General features: G+C 37.1%; 1 protein-coding gene across 1 annotated transcript in view; it reads right to left on the reverse strand.

Annotated features, from left to right (window-relative positions):
• Positions 1-18,161, reverse strand: part of LOC126195428 (Down syndrome cell adhesion molecule-like protein Dscam2) — an 879,015-nt gene that overhangs the window by 191,528 nt on the left and 669,326 nt on the right. Inside the window, exon 14 of the mRNA XM_049934039.1 lies at positions 17,869-18,156. Within this exon, the coding sequence (XP_049789996.1) occupies positions 17,869-18,156 (288 nt within the window). The remainder of the gene's footprint in view (positions 1-17,868; positions 18,157-18,161) is intronic.

The raw sequence follows: 18,161 nt of genomic DNA on the forward strand, positions 1-18,161 counted from the left end.
CACGTATAATTTCCTGCATGTCTGAATGTGACACTTTGAATAATAAGCAGACTTGTCTGTCGACCGACATTTACTGTGGTTGTTCCCATTGTAGGAGTTACTGCTTCATTGTCCAAGAACCATTGAAAATTCATTGGGAGATCACCCTTTGATGCAATGCATGATAACTGTACATATTCGCCTTCACTGCTGTATTCAGATGATAATGTTATGGGGAGTAGAACCGGTATCTCTACAGACAAAAATAAAACAAAAATCTGAAAGAATGAGATCCTTAATTTTTAATTTCATAGAAGAAAATGAAAACAAGATGCCATATTTCTGTATTCATTGTACAATACTGTCAGAAACAACTCAAAGGTACAAAAGGTCAAAATAAAAGACAACATATGATCCACAACAGGTATTATTTCCTTCAAATGTCACTCCTGTTGAAAACACACCCTATAAGTCTGTTAATGTTCTCTTCACATTTGCAATAAAAGAAATGAAGATATGTTGCAAAGAGTAAGAAAAACAATGAAACTGTTCTCCACAGAGACATTTTAAAAAAGATGAGACTCTTATTTAAATAGTACACATCCATCAGAAGTGTTTTAATAGAGTTGCAGTTCTGTGAAAATGTGTATTCCCACTTACTTCACTCATCTCTAAGTTTTCCCATATGATGACATCTATAAAACACCATGAGAGAAGGAATGAATGAATAATGGCAGATGACAATTAATTTCATTGCTTTATTCTCCACTACACACATAAATTTTCAAAACAAATGACAGAAAATGCTGCAGCACTCAATTTCTACTTTTACTTGTTTCATATCGCACTACTATTTGTTTTCCCTTTGGAACAGGACGAGGGAGGGGAAGGGCATAGGTTCTTCGCAAAGCAACTAATCTGATGAGAACTCAACACCTAATCAACCCACATTGCTGAAATTATTATTGTAAGTATGATTAGAAGAGTGTTCACAAAAGATGTGGCATGAGATGACTTCCCAGTGAATTATAATTAATGTCTTTATAAATGGATTTTAGTGTGGGAACTGTAAATTACCTCGTGTGAGGTAAGATGCTATTTTTTCTGCTGTAGGGAAATCGATTAGCCTGGTAGCAGCATCGAAAAACTATTTTTTGCACTCTTCTATGAGAACTAGCAAACCAGATGTACTACAGATTTACAAGAGGAAAGACAATGGTAGTCACTTCCAAAATGTTCAACTTTTTACTAACGCAGTAAAGCTCGTAGAGTAAGTTACAAGATATCACTTGTGTGGAGTGAGTAAGGAGGACATGTACATGCTTCTATCAGCTTAATAATTACAGAATGTGAAGCATCTCATACCATTAATATCGAGACTTGTCGTATAATTGACAGTTCCAGCTGTATTACGAACAGTACACGTGTAATTTCCACGGTGTCCAGAACTTGCTGGATCTATAAGTAAAGAACTAGCCCTTCTCCCAATCTTAGTGGTGCTGATCCCCATCTGTGAGGATAAGTGTGTTCCTTTGAAGCTCCAGCTGATGTCAAGAGGACTGTCACCCTCAGATACAAGGCATGTAACTTGTGCAGCTTGTCCAGCAAAAATTGGGGCATCAAAATGGAAGGGGACAATCCGAGGCATAACTGGAAACCATATCAAAACAAAGAGGGAGCTAAAAAAAATTCAAATTACTTATTCCAAACTGCTTGCACAGAAGTGTAAAATAACTGAGAAAACTCAAAATCAAAATTTCACAGTAAACTGCTGCATAAATTAAACACATACAAAGCATGTAAAATGTACCAACTGGATTGCCTCACTAAACCTCCACTAACCATAGGATATGATAGAAACACTGGAAATGAACCTTTCACAGAGTTGCGCAAACAATACTGTGTACACAATGCTTTACATTCTGTTCGTATCGATGGAACTGATAATCCTGGGTACAGCTGCTGCCATATCTTCTCTAACAGAGACTGAAAAGACGGCACATTTTTATTTATGCAGTATATAGCAGCAAATAACTGAATTAATGAACCCAAATAAGCCACACATTAAATGGTAAAACAACAATATACTAGATACTTCAATCTTGTGGATACATGGAAAAGCTGAGATTATTTCCGACATCAGATATTTCTTGTGGACTATATACACGCCAAGAATAAAATTCTCTTTCTCTTTCACTCTCCTTTAAACATAGTGAGTGGTAGAAGGAATGGAAGGAAGGTGAAAATAGCCCTGCACACAAAAGTCTTGTTCAGTATTATGTTAAGTCATCTTCACACATGCCTCTACCTAAACATTTATATGACACATACTGCCCTATTTCAGCATACCATGAATATCGAGACTAGCTGTGTAGTTCACAGTTCCTGCTGGGTTTCTGACTGTGCAAGTGTAATTTCCCCGGTGACCGGAACTTGCAGGGTCTATCAGTAACATGCTGGCTTTTCTCCCAGCTTTCATGGTTGAAATACCCATTTGTGAAGACAAGTGGGTCCCTTGGAAACTCCACATTATGTCAAGGGGAAAATCTCCCTCTGAGACAAGACAAGTTACTTGTGCTGCCTGTCCAGCAAAAATGGGCGAGTCGAAATGAAAGGGTACAATCCGAGGTACAACTGCAAATTACACATGAAAAAAAAACATAAATATTTGTCTTTATGGCATATGAATGAATGATGTATTAATCCACTAAAGAAAAAATAATTTGTTGTTATGAAGATATGTGGGAAGTAAAGAAATGGAAGCACAAGAGACTTCTAGGCAATAAACTATCAAAGTTATACTTCTACATTAGAAACGAAGAATCTAATTTCAGAAATATGAAGAAAACTGAAAATACGCAGTCATCATTAATTTTATATACAATATGTTGTGTATAATGAATTCATGATATCATTTTTGTATGTTTCTTTCCATTTCTTGGCTCATTTTCATTTTAAATATTTGTCCGATACACAAACTATTTTACATTTCAGCAGCACATCACAGATGGGTTCCACTTCTCTATCAACAGCTACTGTAGTGCACTCCTCTACACAGGCAAAATGCCTTCGAAAAAAATTATGGATTGAAATTGAGCAATGCCATATCCTTACCAAAGCAAAAGGTAAAAATTAGGAACTGAATGAATGCAGACTGAATTAAGCTTTCTCCTGGTGCTGCAAATACAATCATATCAGAAAGAAATAGTGGAGAGAAAAAAAAATTGATACAGAACATGAATTTAATGGCATATATGCAAAAGAAACTTAATTACCCCTGAATACACACTCCCCTGCATGCTGAACAAACCATTGACAACCAGCTGAGCAGTATAATTGTCAGATCCAGCGAAGTTGTGCCCTTTGCAAGTGTAAAAACCAGCATGGTATGCTGATATTGGTTCTATTGTTAGAACACTGGCACGGTGCCCAACATTGACCACAGAGAGGTCAAAACTTGGAAAGAGAGTTTTCCCATTGAACTGCCAAGAAATATTGAGAGGAAGATCTCCATCCACTGAGCATTGTACAGTGGCATGCTGACCACTATTGGCATGAGCAGGGCCATCTCCAAAAGTGAATGGAGCAACTTTTGGATGAACTGTAGTAACAAATAAAGATTATAGTCATACAGGATCCATACTTTCAAATACGTGAGATGCAACCACTGAACATGAGAAGTAATTATCAGAGAGAGTAAAAGAATAATTTGTTTTAAACAGTGAATCTCAGCTATAATTGTACAGCAATTTGGTAAACACAGTACTGTGACAAAACACACATTTTTTCCTATTTTCTTACAATATCTGCTTCACAAAAAATGCATAATGGCAAATGCTGACATCATAACTATAAAACAGACCCTACGTCATCAAATAATGTGACACATCTGTTTTAACTAAATACACGATTCATATACTGATTCCGAAGCTGATACACTCAGGTTTATATTTAAATATTTCAAGATACCACAGAGAGTCTTTAACAGGTATTTTTGCAAAGAAATTTGCAGCAATTTCAAAGTTCAGCACCCACACTCATGTATATTTTGTACAAATGAGAATGTATCAAGTTTACAGTTCATCATTAAGTTTCCCCTTCACTATTACTCACGTTTTTCTTTATTGGACTTGACTGACTTTTTCAGGATAGCCAAATTTTTGGAGGAACAACATTTACCAAGAACAGACACAAATTATTTTTTACTTTAACAATAAAGCAATTTCAGGCATGTATTTGCACTATAAAACACTGAAGACAAATCGATGTTTGACATTAATGATCAATATTGTGTGCTCAAAGTTGTCAGGCTACATACTGCCCCATAAATCCATCTAGTAATAGAAAATTTGTTCCAGAAAGACCAAGAAGAAAATCTATTACTGTAAATAAGTGATGTTACACAATAAGGCTTGCTTCAAGGTGAGATTATACCTCAAATTGTGTTCTAGTAAACAAACAATAAGCCTCAGGATTCATTAAATATTAAGATGTCCAACATTCTTGATACAGTATAATTGTTAAGTTTCTCTGGTACACTGTCTTTGAAATACAGACTGCAGTTTTAGTGCCTACTGGACTGGAATATAAATAATAGCACACAAGCGTCTTATGTTTATGAATAATGTCCTTCCTTCAACCTAGTGGTAGACGTCAAGCCTAAGTTATTTTATAAACTTAATTCATTGTCTTCTATTCATGAACAAAAAGGTAGAAATGAAATGTAAAATGGGGGGAAGGGGGGGGGGGATTATTGGAGAGATCTATACACTGAAGATTCAGGCACAACCAAGAATTTTTGCATCCAGTACTAGCTCCTTGGCGGACTTAAGAGAAAAAATGAAGAACACTTAAGATTCACTAGATAAATCTCTCTGAAAATTACCTACAGCCTGGGCACTGAAGAAAAATGGAACAGAACAAAGTGAGAATGGTTATCTAGTTAAAAAGCTTATAGTGAAGAATATAGTTAATTTACATCACCACTGAAAGTAGCCCTCAGAGGAAACATAAACATATGAGCATAGTATGAAAAATAATTAGTTAGTTGCATTCGGGAAAGATAATTTTGATTTACTTTTTTAAAACAGAGTTGAATTGTTCAACAACTTGGACTCTCTCACATATAGACTGAGAACAGAACAAATTTTAAGTGAGTTTCTTAAAGATTGTTGGTCAACACATCTGATAAAAATGTTCTACACCACATTCCCCTGACTGGCCACTACAACACAACAGCACATCTCCTAAAGATGCTCACAGTGTCATCAATTACTTAGCTGCATAGAACAATGACTGTATGTCACACTATCAATGCAGTGAGACATTCCACTGTTAAGATTTTTTATTTTATTCAAATCATAACTATATGCCAAATAATTTGAATCATCACAGAGTGACTAACAAAACATCTGCATCTATACCTATGCTCTGGAAGGCACCTTAGAGAGTGCAACAGAGGATCATTCTGGTACCACTATCTTTTCCCCCTCCCCTGTTCCATGCATGAATGGCAAACTGTCAGTATATCTCCATATTAGCTGTAGTTTCTCTGATTTCCTCATTGCAGTCATTTAACTAGACAAGCACAAGAGAGGAAATAATATTGTGCCCAACACTTCCCATCTCTCTCAGAATTTTTATAGTAAACCTCTCTATGGCCCGCAGTGGCTCTCTTCTACAGTCTGCCACTGGATTTTGTTGAGCATCTCTGTGAAGCTTTCACACCAACAATATGATGTTGTAATGGAATAGACTGATCTTAATTGGATCTTCACTATCTCTGCCACTATTCCAACCTGGTGAGAGTCCCAGATTGATGAGTAATATTCAAGAATTGATTGAACAAATATTTTGGAGGCTACTTCTTCTGTGGCTTCATTACACTCCCTTCTGGTTCATCCAGTGAATCTCAGCCTGGCATTTGCTTTTCCTGTAATTTTTTTATGTGGTCATTCCACTTTATGTCATTCCACATGGTTAATTATAAGCATTTTATGGCCATTACTGTTTCAATGATTTGTCATCTATAATGCAATCAAACAGTATTCAATTTCTTCACACATTTATATGTAGTACATTACATTATGTACATTCATAGACTACTGCCACTCCCAGCACCAATTATTGATCTCTGTACTTCTCCTGCAATTCGCTACAGTCTTCCAGCATTGCTAATTTGTTACTAACCAATGCATCACCTGTGAGCAGCCTCATGGAGCTTTTGTTGCTATAAAATACATCATTTGTAAATACTGCAAACAGTAATGGCCCTATCACACTTCCTTGGGACACTCCTGAAATTACCTTTACATCGACTGATTTTGTTCTGTTAAGACTGAGATGTTGAGTACTATCTTCAAAGAAGAGCTGAAACCAGCCACGAATCTGCTTTGATATTCAGTAATCTTGCATTTTGTTCACTAAACAGATCTGTATCAAATGCCTTCCTGACATCTCACAGACAATGAGCAAGCTGAGTTCATAAGACTGCATAAAGATAGTTGTCTATTATGTTGGAAACACTGTTCCAATATCTCTGCTACAATTGATATACACTTTGAATCAAGTGCATATAGCTTGAAAAAGAATATTTCAAAAAAGATCACTTTCTCTCACATGCCTCCTTCATACTGCACAACCCACTGTATGATGCCTGGCGCAGGTATCATGTTCCACTTACATACCCTACTCTGTCAAAATGATACCTACGATCACCACCTTCACATCATTTGCCATCTGGTGTCAACTGGTGGATGAAGAATTCCTATAGCCTTTTCCATGCACAGCTGTTTTCGCCTATACTCATCCATGTTGCTCCTGCACATTTCCATTACGTCATTCTCTTGGCTTGGGATACAGTAAAGATCTTTCTTCATCAATTTACAAGCCCTGCAACAGACTACGTGCCATATCCATCTTCTTTCTATTGCCACTGCAGTTGTAATTGCATTATCTACAGAAGTTTGTTTCCTGAGCCTTTCATTTGTTTCCTCATACAGTCATTCTCAACAATCATATCTCCATTGCTTGATGAGCAATTCTCAGTTTTTGAATGGTTTTTGCAGTATAATCTACTTAGTGTACCGGAAACAACCCAGGTTATTTTCACTCTTCTGTTTATTTCTTTAGCTGTCCAACCACTGTAAATCTGTGGTATTATCTGGTAATGGAAAGCCCTTGTTACAATATAAATAGTGGAAGGAGTAAAAACACTAACCCACAGACTAGTAGAAGGCACATAAACAAGAGTGAGGATGTCTTTAGCTTTTGGACAAATCCTTCTTCAGAGCTACCGAGTACACACACCCACACCCACACACACAGACAGACACACTTTTTTTTAAGCTGTGGTAGAAGCAAACAGCACAATCTCACCAACAAAAATGAAGCCAGTTCACATATTCCTTCTTATTTTGCGGATCTGAAACATTTCCCTAGAATGTCTGGGAATAGGTTTGCTGTCAAAGATCAAGTCTAATGAAAGCTTTATCACTGATGTATATACATTTTTGGTGTACTGACACAGTTTAAATAAATGACTTTTTTCCTAAGGCTTTTAGCATCCCTTGTAAGCTTCCATTCCACAATACCCACTTCCCAAACTATACTGTTACTAGTTACTTTGCCTGAATAAATTCAAATCATTTTTCTTGTGTGTTTGATGATAATTTTAGTGAATATTTTGTACAATGCAAAGAGAAGGCTGACAGGTCTATATTTTTTTGTCTTGTTTGCCTTCTTTCTGGTTTTGGTTTAGTTTTCTTAATACTCTTCTTGTTTCCAATTGTTTCTCACACCAAATTTCCACTGTATGTTCTCACAAGCTTGTGAAGCATATCCAACCATCTGATTTTATCATGTTCCTTATTATCTCTCTATTTATTCTGTTTTACCTAGCTTTATCAGTTGTCTTGTTATATTTTATTTTATTTTGTTTCTTCATGCCTGCCATTATTTTTTCTGTTACCCTTTTCAAACCATTGTTGATTTTCTTTATGTACTCAAATTCCTCATTTTCTAAAGAGTTAAACTTGTTGCTTCATTTAAGATAGTATATCCCTTTATTCTGAAATGTCATACCCCACAATTACGATGAGACTGCTTCTTTCTACTTTTGTAACATTACGGGCAGTTTCCTGATTGTTTACAAAATAATGCCCATTTCATTTTTAGTTCCACCTGTTTGCAGATGAGACCATTTTCTATTTGGTTTCTTCTGGAAGAAAGGGTTAAGAACAAACATACTCATGTCAGTGAATCCTACTAATGTACTGCCTCTATTATTTCTCATACTATACAAAATTGAATATTTTTTTATTTATTTAAAACAACTAGTCTTGCTATTCTGTCTGAGGTTCCTGTAATATCCATAATATTGTTTCCAATTTTCTTGTTTACAATAAAGCATACACCTGAACTTCCTATGCGCTCTGTTCCCCTTTAGTAAAACATATGACATGGTTTTAATTCTGCTTGATCATTTTAACTACCCCAAAAAGTCCCATCTGATCTTACTTAAGTCCTCTTTCTACTCCACTAGCTCATCTTCTGCAAATTACTGCACCTAAATAAAAAGTAATAGAAGAATTCATGAGTCCAATATCTGTGTCACTGTGTATTTAGTCAAACTCTGAATAGCAAAGCAGATGCACAAATAACTGGGAGTTGTTCCACAGCACATTACACGAAATGGAAGTTATGATGACAATAGCCCCATAGAAATGTTCTGATTTAATACTTGTGAACCACCAAAAGGACAACCTCAATAAATCACAGATCAGTACACATTAGCTGAGAAACAAAAAAGTAAATACAGTCATGAGAGAACACACACAATCAGATGGAAGCAAAATTACAGTAAGTGCTGAGATGAAATATCATTCTAGGGTCACTAGTAGCACCTGTTGCATGCACACGAATATTGTTCATGTATCAGCCTTATTGTGTATCTCTCCAAAGCAAAGAACCTCTTTTGAAAGAATACTGTTAGTTGCAAACAGGTTGTTACTTCTACTAATTGGACAGTGTGCACTTTTAATAGCATACTGCAAACAACTCCAGCCATTGAGAGCAGCCTCAGGTGCTAGACAATTAACACAAAAAGCGATTCAGAAGAACCGTGAAAATGAGCCTAGACACCTCTTGTTTTGATGTTGAGATCCAGAAAGAATGTTTGGACCTTTCATAGATTCACACGAATATGACTAACGTTTATCATTTAGAGGTCAATGCAGTCACTTAACCACAACTTGCCTTGTAGGAGCATTTGCAACAGGGAACAAACAAGACTACAGAGGTGTTATGTTTATGTGATGATCTCACAGATGAGGAAAATATTGCATGGCAGAAGATAAATGAATTTTACATTACTGATTGTCATTTAAAGGTAGTGTGAAAATTATTCAAATTGCAGATAATGGACTTCATTGTTCTCTTGATTTCTCTTATTTGAACATACACTGCCTGGCAAAAAAAGTGAAACATGCACAAGGGGAGAAGAAAATGAGGTGAAACTTCAGAGATTGGGAAGGTATGTGAAGTTATTGCAATGATTACAAAATTGAGCCAAATTTGCAAAGTACCTGGCAGTATGAGCCCACTTATCACTACGATGCCTGCACTGATTTGGTTGTAAAGGGCGTCACAGAGCCACTGTCTCCTCTCCCGAGTCTAGCCGGTCCACGACTGCCATAACCGGTCCTCTATAGCCTGTATACTGGCACCGGTACTGAGTCAGTGCCCAAGCCGGTACCAAGTATGTTCTTTAGCGGACAGATCTGGGGATCTTCCTGGCTACTGGAGTAACTCGACGTCACACAGACAGTTCATAGAAATACTTGCCTTTTGTGAACAAACATTGTTCTGTAAAAAGAATCTCACTGCAAAACTGTAGCGAGAGAGGTAACACGAGAGAACGCAAACTGTCCTTGATGTACCAGTACTGTTGTTCTGTCAGATTTCCCTCAATCACTACCACCCTCAAATCAAACACAATGGCTACCCACCGTGACTAACACCCCAACACCTCTCCAAAACAGTTTTCAGGTCACCACAACACTCTCCGATGATACTCTTCCAGTATAGTGCAGAGTGATTCGTCGCTAAACACGGCGTGACATCGTCACAGCCATTTGTATTGTAGTATTAACAGCAGCCCGTGCATGGAACATTAACTGTCTAATTCAGCTGCTGCTAGTCTCCAATAAATCCTGGAGTATGAAAATAATGTTGCAGAGTGTCCATTACTTGTTACTGGATGGCAGACACAGAGTTGAAGGGTTACGATTGGTTGTGGCTCATTAAAGAAACTCCCCATGTGGTGATGAGACATAATTGACTGAAAGCTTAACAAGTATGTCAGCCCACAAATTTCCATGCGGCCCAACATCGTTCCACTGATATATCTGAATGCCCCATAAACCTGGATATCGCACAACTCGACCAGCTGGCCAAATGGGGACTCACAATGAGGCCTCTTTCAAATTCTAATTCTGTAAGGTGCTGATAACGCTGTCTCACAATAGTATTCGGCATCTCTGTGTCCTTCACCGTGATTATTCAACATCTGACACTGCCCACAACCTTATGTACCCTACTAGGACTGGTAACAACAATAAAATTAACAACACTGATAAACAATGGTGTGTACGAAGTGTATGTGTATTTGTTTTTCTGCAAGTATAATTTGGCAAAATAATAACCCATGATAATAATAATAATAATAATAATAATAATAATAATAATATTGGACAATCTCCCCTCCTGTTCACCATAGTACTTGATAAAATCATCACCTGGAAGAATAAAATACCTATAATAAGTATGGGAACAAAAGATAAACAAATGAACATTAGATGTCTTGCTTTTGTGGACAATGTGTTAATAATTATCTGGACTCCTGAGGGAGCCATCCCCACTATTGAGTGAGGCTAGAATATCAACAATTTCCCAAAACACAGACTGCTACTTACTTTAAGGATCCACATCTACATGTATACTCTGCAAATCATATTTTAAGTGTCTGGCAGAGGGTTCATCCAACTACTTTCACAATTTTCTCTATTATTCCAATCTCATATAGTGTGTGGAAAGAACGAACACCCATATCTTTCTGTATGAGCACTGATTTCCCTTATTTTAGCATGGTGAACGTTTCTCCCTATGTAGGTTGGCATCAACAAAATATTTTCGCATTTGAAGGACAAATTTGGTGATTGGAATTTCGTGAGAATATTCCTCCACAGTGAAAAATGCATTTGTTTTAATTATGTCCATCCCAAATCCTGTATCATTTCTGTGACACTCTCTCCCCAATTTTGTGATAATACAAAACATGCTGCCCTTCTTTGAACTTTTTGAATGTACTTCGTCGATCCGATCTGGTAAGGATTGCACACCACACAGCAGTATTCTAAGAGAGGATGGACAAGCGTAGTGTAGCAGTCACCTTAGTAGATATGTTACATTTTGTAAGTGTCCTGCCAATAAAACACAAGACTTTTGTTAGCCTTCCCCATAACATTTTCTATGTGTTCCCTCCAATTTAAGATGTTCGTAATTGTAATTCCTAGGTATTTAGTTGAATTTCCAGCCTTCAGTTTTTACTGATTTATCATGTAAGCGAAGTTTAACGGATTCCCTTAAGCACTCATGTGGATGACGTCACACTTTACATTACTTAGGGTCAATTGACAAGTTTCACACCATACAGATATCTTTTCTAAATCGTTTTGCAATTTGTTTTCATCTTCTGATGATTTTACTAGTTGATAAACAACTGTGTCATCTGCAAACAATCTAAGAGAGCTACTCAGATTGTCTCCCAAATCGTTTATATAGATCAGGAACAGCAAAGGACCTATAACACTACCTTGGGGAACACCAGAAATCCTTTCTGTTTTACTTGATGACTTTCCGCCAGTTACTAAAAACTGTGACCTCTCTGACAAATTAAGTTGCAGACAGGCATAATTATTACACATAAGGTTTTGGCCACAGCCTTCATCAGAAAAAGAACAAGGAACACACACTATTCATTCACACAAGCACGAACAACTCACACACGCATGACCGTCATGAGGTGGGCTTGCTTGTGTGGATGATTGACATGTGTTTTGCTCTCTTTGTCTGGTGAAGGCCATGGCCAAAAGCTTATGTGTAAGTGTCTTTTAATTGTGCCTGTCTGCAACTTCACTTGTCATCTTTATGGCAGGTAGCAATCTATCTTTTCCTTTATTGTTGAAAAAACACAATACATAGCTCCAAGAGCCCAAACCTGGCAACACTTACAACAAAGTATGGCAACACTTACAACCAAGTATGGCAACAGCAAGCAAGTTACACAACTGAAGTGTCTACATAAAATTATTGGAAATACTAGCAACAAAAGAATAGCTAACAAAACATGTGCAGAAAAATTGTGTAAAGCCTACCTGGAATATTTACAAAAAGAAATCGGTGTCCACCAAGGTCAAACATTGTTACACACACACAGTCAGTCATTCTGACAAAAGCAATCTACACTTTGTAGATGTCATCATTAACTACCAATGACAAAAATATCAAGCAAATTGGGAGACAAATATTGAGAAAAATATCTGGACCCAAAAGTCAAGATATTATCTGCATGTACATAAGCTCGAAAGAACTTTATTCACTGACAGCGTAGTTCACCTAACTTGCACAGAAGAGACACATGAAATTCAATGGTCATATACCATGAATGTATGACTCTAGTTTGACCAAGAAAAACTTCCACATCCATCAACAGAACCTGACAATGCAACATACAGTGACTGGTAGACACCCAACGTGATTCCACAGAAATTGGTATTGATCCACTGGCAGCGACATGGACTATATATGGGCAAAAATCAATACAGATAACTTCATTCCCAAAAACCCAACTAGAAGGAATTTGAAACTTAACATGTTAATGCAAAAAAGAGGATGGCCCGAAGTGTGAGGAAGCTTTGGCTAGATAAGAAGAACAAGAAAGCCAGTGCTAAGTAATGGTCCCACGTGCTCCTTAGAGGGCGAAATGAAGTGTGCAGGACAGGTGCAGCAGTGAAATAGGCGATTTGGCAATCACAGAAATAGCATGTTACGTTAGGAATCATAAAATGGAAGTGATGCCAAATCTTTGCCATAGACATTGATATCAATGTTCGGTGTGAACAACACATTGTTGCCATACATGTTGTTGTTGCTGTGGTCTTCAGTCCAGAGACTGGCTTGATGCAGCTCTCCATGCTACTCTATCCTGTGCAAGCTTCTTCATCTCCCAGTACCTACCGCAACCTACATCCTTCTGAATCTGCTTGGTGTATTCATCTCATGGTCTCCCTCTACGATTTTTACCATCCACGCTGCCCTCCAATACTAAATTGGTGATCCCTCGATGTCTCAGAACATGTCCTACCAACCGATCCCTTCTTCTAGTCAAGTTGTGCCACAAACTCCTCCTGAATTCTATTCAATACCTCCTCATTGGTTATGTGATCTACCCATCTAATCTTCAGCATTCTTCTGTAGCACCACATTTCGAAAGCTTCTATTCTCTTCTTATCTAAACTGTTTATCATCCATGTTTCACTTCCACACATGACTACACTCCATACAAAAACTTTCAGAAAACACTTCCTGACACTTAAATCTATACTCGATGTTAACAAATTTCTCTTCCTCAGAAACGCTTTCCTAGCCATTGCCAATCTACATTTTATATCCTCTCTACTTTGGCCATCATAAGTTATTTTGCTCCCCAAATAGCAAAACTCATCTACTACTTTAAGTGTCTCATTTCCTAATCTAATTCCCTCAACATCACCTGATTTCATTCGACTACATTCCATTATCCTTGTTTTGCTTTTATTGATGTTCATCTTATATCCTCTTTTCAGGATACTGTCCATTCCGTTCGACTGCTCTTCCAGGTCCTTTTGCTGTCTCTGACAGGATTACAATGTCATCGGTAAACCTCAAAGTTTTTATTTCTTCTCCATGTATTTTAATGCCAAATCCAAATTTTCCTTTTGTTTCCTTTACTGCTTGCTCAATATACAGATTGGATAACATCGGACGTAGGCTACAACCCTTTCTCACTACCTTCCCAACCACGGCTTCCCTTTCATGCCCTTTGACTCTTATAACTGCCATCTGGTTTCTGTACAAATTGTAAATAGCTTTTCACTCCCTGGATTTGACTCATGCCACCTCTAGAATTTGAAAGAGAGTGTTCCAATCAACATTGTCAAAAGCTTTCTCTAAGTCTACACATGCTAGAAACGTAGGTTTGCCTTTCCTTAATCTAGCTTCTAAGATAAGTTGTAGGGTCAGTATTGCCTCATGTGTTCCAACATTTCTACGGAGTTGCCATACACGTGTTCTACAAAACAGTGACAGCTACACACGTCCGATGTTATCCAATCTGTATATTGACAGATACACACAGTGCGTATTTCATGCTCACGACAATCTCTCACGTCATGCCCCAGTCCCATCAGCACGCTGGTATCAAACTGTGGGTGCAGAGCATGGAGCAAACAGGTGATATGGTGTGAAGGAGGACCAGAACTGCAAAACAAGTATGCACACCAAGGAATGTTGTAAGAGTGGAAGCAGCCTTCAGCCAAAGTCCCAGGAAATCTGCACGCACGCATGCGCTGCAACTTGACATATCGGATTGCAATGTAAAGTGAATATTGCACAAGGAAGATCAATACAAGATAGTGCAAAAACTGACTGTAAACAACTTCCCAATGAGACTATATCTGATAGTGAGTGATGAAACCAATTCTTTTGAGGGCCACTTGCCATACCACATGGCATTCCATTAATGCGCTACAGAACATCTTTCTTGGTTCTCTCATCTCCAAGAACTGGGACATTTCTGTTGTGACCCCACCACACACCAACCTGGAACTAAAGGATCAAATCTGTGAGGAGGCTAATCAAATTCCAGAACCAGTCCTGGAAAATGTGATGGCAAACTTCAGTGAAAAGACTTGAAATGAGTGTGAGGGAAATGGTGGCCAACAATGTTACGTCACTTTCAAGTGACAGGAATTTTAAATTTCAAGCATTGTAAATTCATATTGTATTTCTTTTACGTCGCTGTCAATAAATTTGTACTACTAGTGAAGTTCTGGAAATTGTCCACTTCACTGCTGCACCTGTTATATTACAATAATAGTAGTAATAATAATAATAATAATAATAATAATGCAACAGAAAATTTAAAGAAACTGAAAATATATATAAAAAAAGATCTAACACAAGAATGGACAAATAGCAAACAATAACAAGGGTATTTACAGATGAGGAATGACAAAAGATTTCAGGATGAATGATACTCAGCAATTCAGAAAGAAAACCTACAGAAGAAGATAACAAAAAACTGAAGTGGTCCAATGATGCCATAAAGAAGATAACTAGAAAATGATTGACTGAAGTGGTCCAATGATGCCATAAAGGCAGAAGAAGGAGAATGCATCAGTAATTGTACATAGTTAATCACATGATCTCAGCAAAAGAAACCCATTCTTTCCAACTCAAACTCCTGAAAGGCCAACACATTGAGCTCTTGAGATGGCCTGAACTGCCACTCATAATCTGCAATGTTCACAGACACATTCTGCAACAGAATGTACTATACTGGACAGATGTCCACATCTCTTCAGAAACAAAACATACTCAACACAATACATGGAAATAAGTGTGAATAGCAGTCATGACAGTATTTATAAAAAAAATTGTAAGTTTTGATTTCAAAATATTTACTACTGATTATACCTGTTGCAGAAGTAATATAAAAGATTTGTGGAATATAAAAAGATCATTTAATGAAAACAATGCAAGTAGGTATTTCTAGATGGTGCAGTGTTATGACGAACAGCAATATAAATTTCTGAATTCAAGAAATGTTGGTATATTGCAACAAAGGTTTTCTGCAATATGTCCTGTAAAGTTGGTGGTCCTCTCTCTCTTTCTCTCTGCATGTGTGTGTGTGTGTGTGTGTGAAGCAAACAACAGCCGTCTCACACACTGCTGTTTTCTATATCATTCAATAGTTCTACCAATTTTTTTTCTTTTTTTTTTCTTTTTTTTTTTTTTTTTGGAATAGTTAACTTCTTCACAAGTCTACAGGACATGACACGGTTCTGAGTTGTGGCCACCTCTAGATATGAATAATAGCAACCAACTCTCTATCAGTGCATAGTCCATCTTCCCACTGCACCCTTCCCACACATTTTTGTAAATAATGACAGAGACATACTAGTATAGCCAAGACTTCCAACAACATTTTCCAAAAGGCTATGGGTTGGTTCTATTTGCATAAAATAATAAAGCCTGGGTCTCTTTTATATGAGTAGATCACAGCTACAAAATGACAGAACTGTGGTATTACAGAAGAAATTTTAATGTTTCACAAAGCATTATGACAATCAGAGTGACCGAAAAAAGTAAAACAAGTTAAAAAGAAAAAAGGAAAAAAAGAAAAACATGTTATCCACAACAGGATGTAAACTGTCTGTTTTAAAGAATATCAGCTTAAACATGGCAGCCAGGACCCTGCTAACAGGACAAATGGTGGTTGCTTCAAGATGCAAAGAGAAGCACTGAAATCAAGAGTGACAATTTACAAGCTGTGTGTATTAATATCTCCAATCAGTCTCGTATAAGTTGACTAGTTGCTGCACAAAATAAGAAAATTTCATGGAATATGCCTCTGTTAAAAGAAACACTCAGTTCATCATGTAGTGCAAAGCAGTAGTCTCAATAGCTGTGGAAAGGAAATTCTTAAAAGGAATCCAGAAATAATGAAATGACTGTTAACCAACATCTTATAGTATCAATATCTGTTGAGAGAAACCTGAATGCTGGATACATAGTTCACAAAAATTCCTCCATTTAGCAAAATGGATACTTCACTGTTGTTCATGTTACATATCTAATTACTAATTTAACCGTGTATTTACTACTGTTATATTTAAAATGAGTGGCCATGTTGGTAACAGAGTGCAGACTATGTAGACCTCTTAGCAGGTTAGTACCTATCAAACTAAGACTGTGTTCTTAAATTCTGTGCCATGGTGTCACCATTTTTTACAGAAAACTCATGTTACTGCTCCCACCTCAAAATTTTACGGCTTCGATCTAGGCAGCGCAATGTTCTGAAATCTCATGATCTTGTTCTCTTTTCCCACTGTTACTATCAGCCCTGACACAATTTTTATCTTTTTGCTTATGCCTCTAAATTTTAAAACTTACTTCCAGGGAACGCACAGTTTTGAAACCTCAAGATCCAATTTTCTTTTCCCACTATTACCATCAGCTTTGACAGAATTCTCATCTTGTATAGTGAGCTCTAGTCATTCTATCTTCACATATTTTGATATGCTCTGCAGTGGGATTTTCCCATTTCATTGCTTTTATGTGTTTTATGAAATTTCAAAAGTTTTCTTATCTTCAGACTGTTTCCTTTTACGAGAGACAAACTGTCACTGCAAAATACCAAAAATTACTCTTATTTGAAAAGATGGGGCACAAACTGAGATAGGATAGGGATATCCTTTTCAGAGAAACCACCACAGAATTTGCCTAAATATAATCTTAAAAACTAAGCCTGTATTACCAGGCAGGCATCTGAATTTCCCTCCACCCAAATGTGAATCTAATACCTTAATTACAGAACATCATTTGGTTAATTAACCTTAGCAACAAAATAAATGTGCTCAAACAGAGTTTTATTCTTAGTCAAAATGTTTACAGAGATGGGAAAAAAACTTAAATTGCAGAAGAGACTGTGCACATAAATTTTAACTAATTGACAGAGCTGGTAGCAGACAAATACAGAACTACTAGATTGGATGAAAAGAAACAAACCATTAACATTCAACACAGATGAATAACTAGCTTCACCAGCAGTGTTTCTGCCTCTACATGAATAATTTCCAACATGTGTGTCTTTCACTGTTTCTATTGTCAGCACACTGACACGACGAGTGAGTTTTGCTGTCGATACTCCCATGTCTGGGATCAATGGTTGCCCATTGAAAGTCCACACAATATCTATAGGCAAGTCACCATCTACAAAGGTACACTGAAGAGTGGCTGATTGGCCAGTATGAAAAGGTTTATCCCCAAATGAAAAAGGCATCGTTTTTGGAGGAACTGCA

Source organism: Schistocerca nitens, chromosome 7, assembly GCF_023898315.1.
Source record: "Schistocerca nitens isolate TAMUIC-IGC-003100 chromosome 7, iqSchNite1.1, whole genome shotgun sequence".
Classification (NCBI taxonomy): domain Eukaryota; kingdom Metazoa; phylum Arthropoda; class Insecta; order Orthoptera; family Acrididae; genus Schistocerca; species Schistocerca nitens.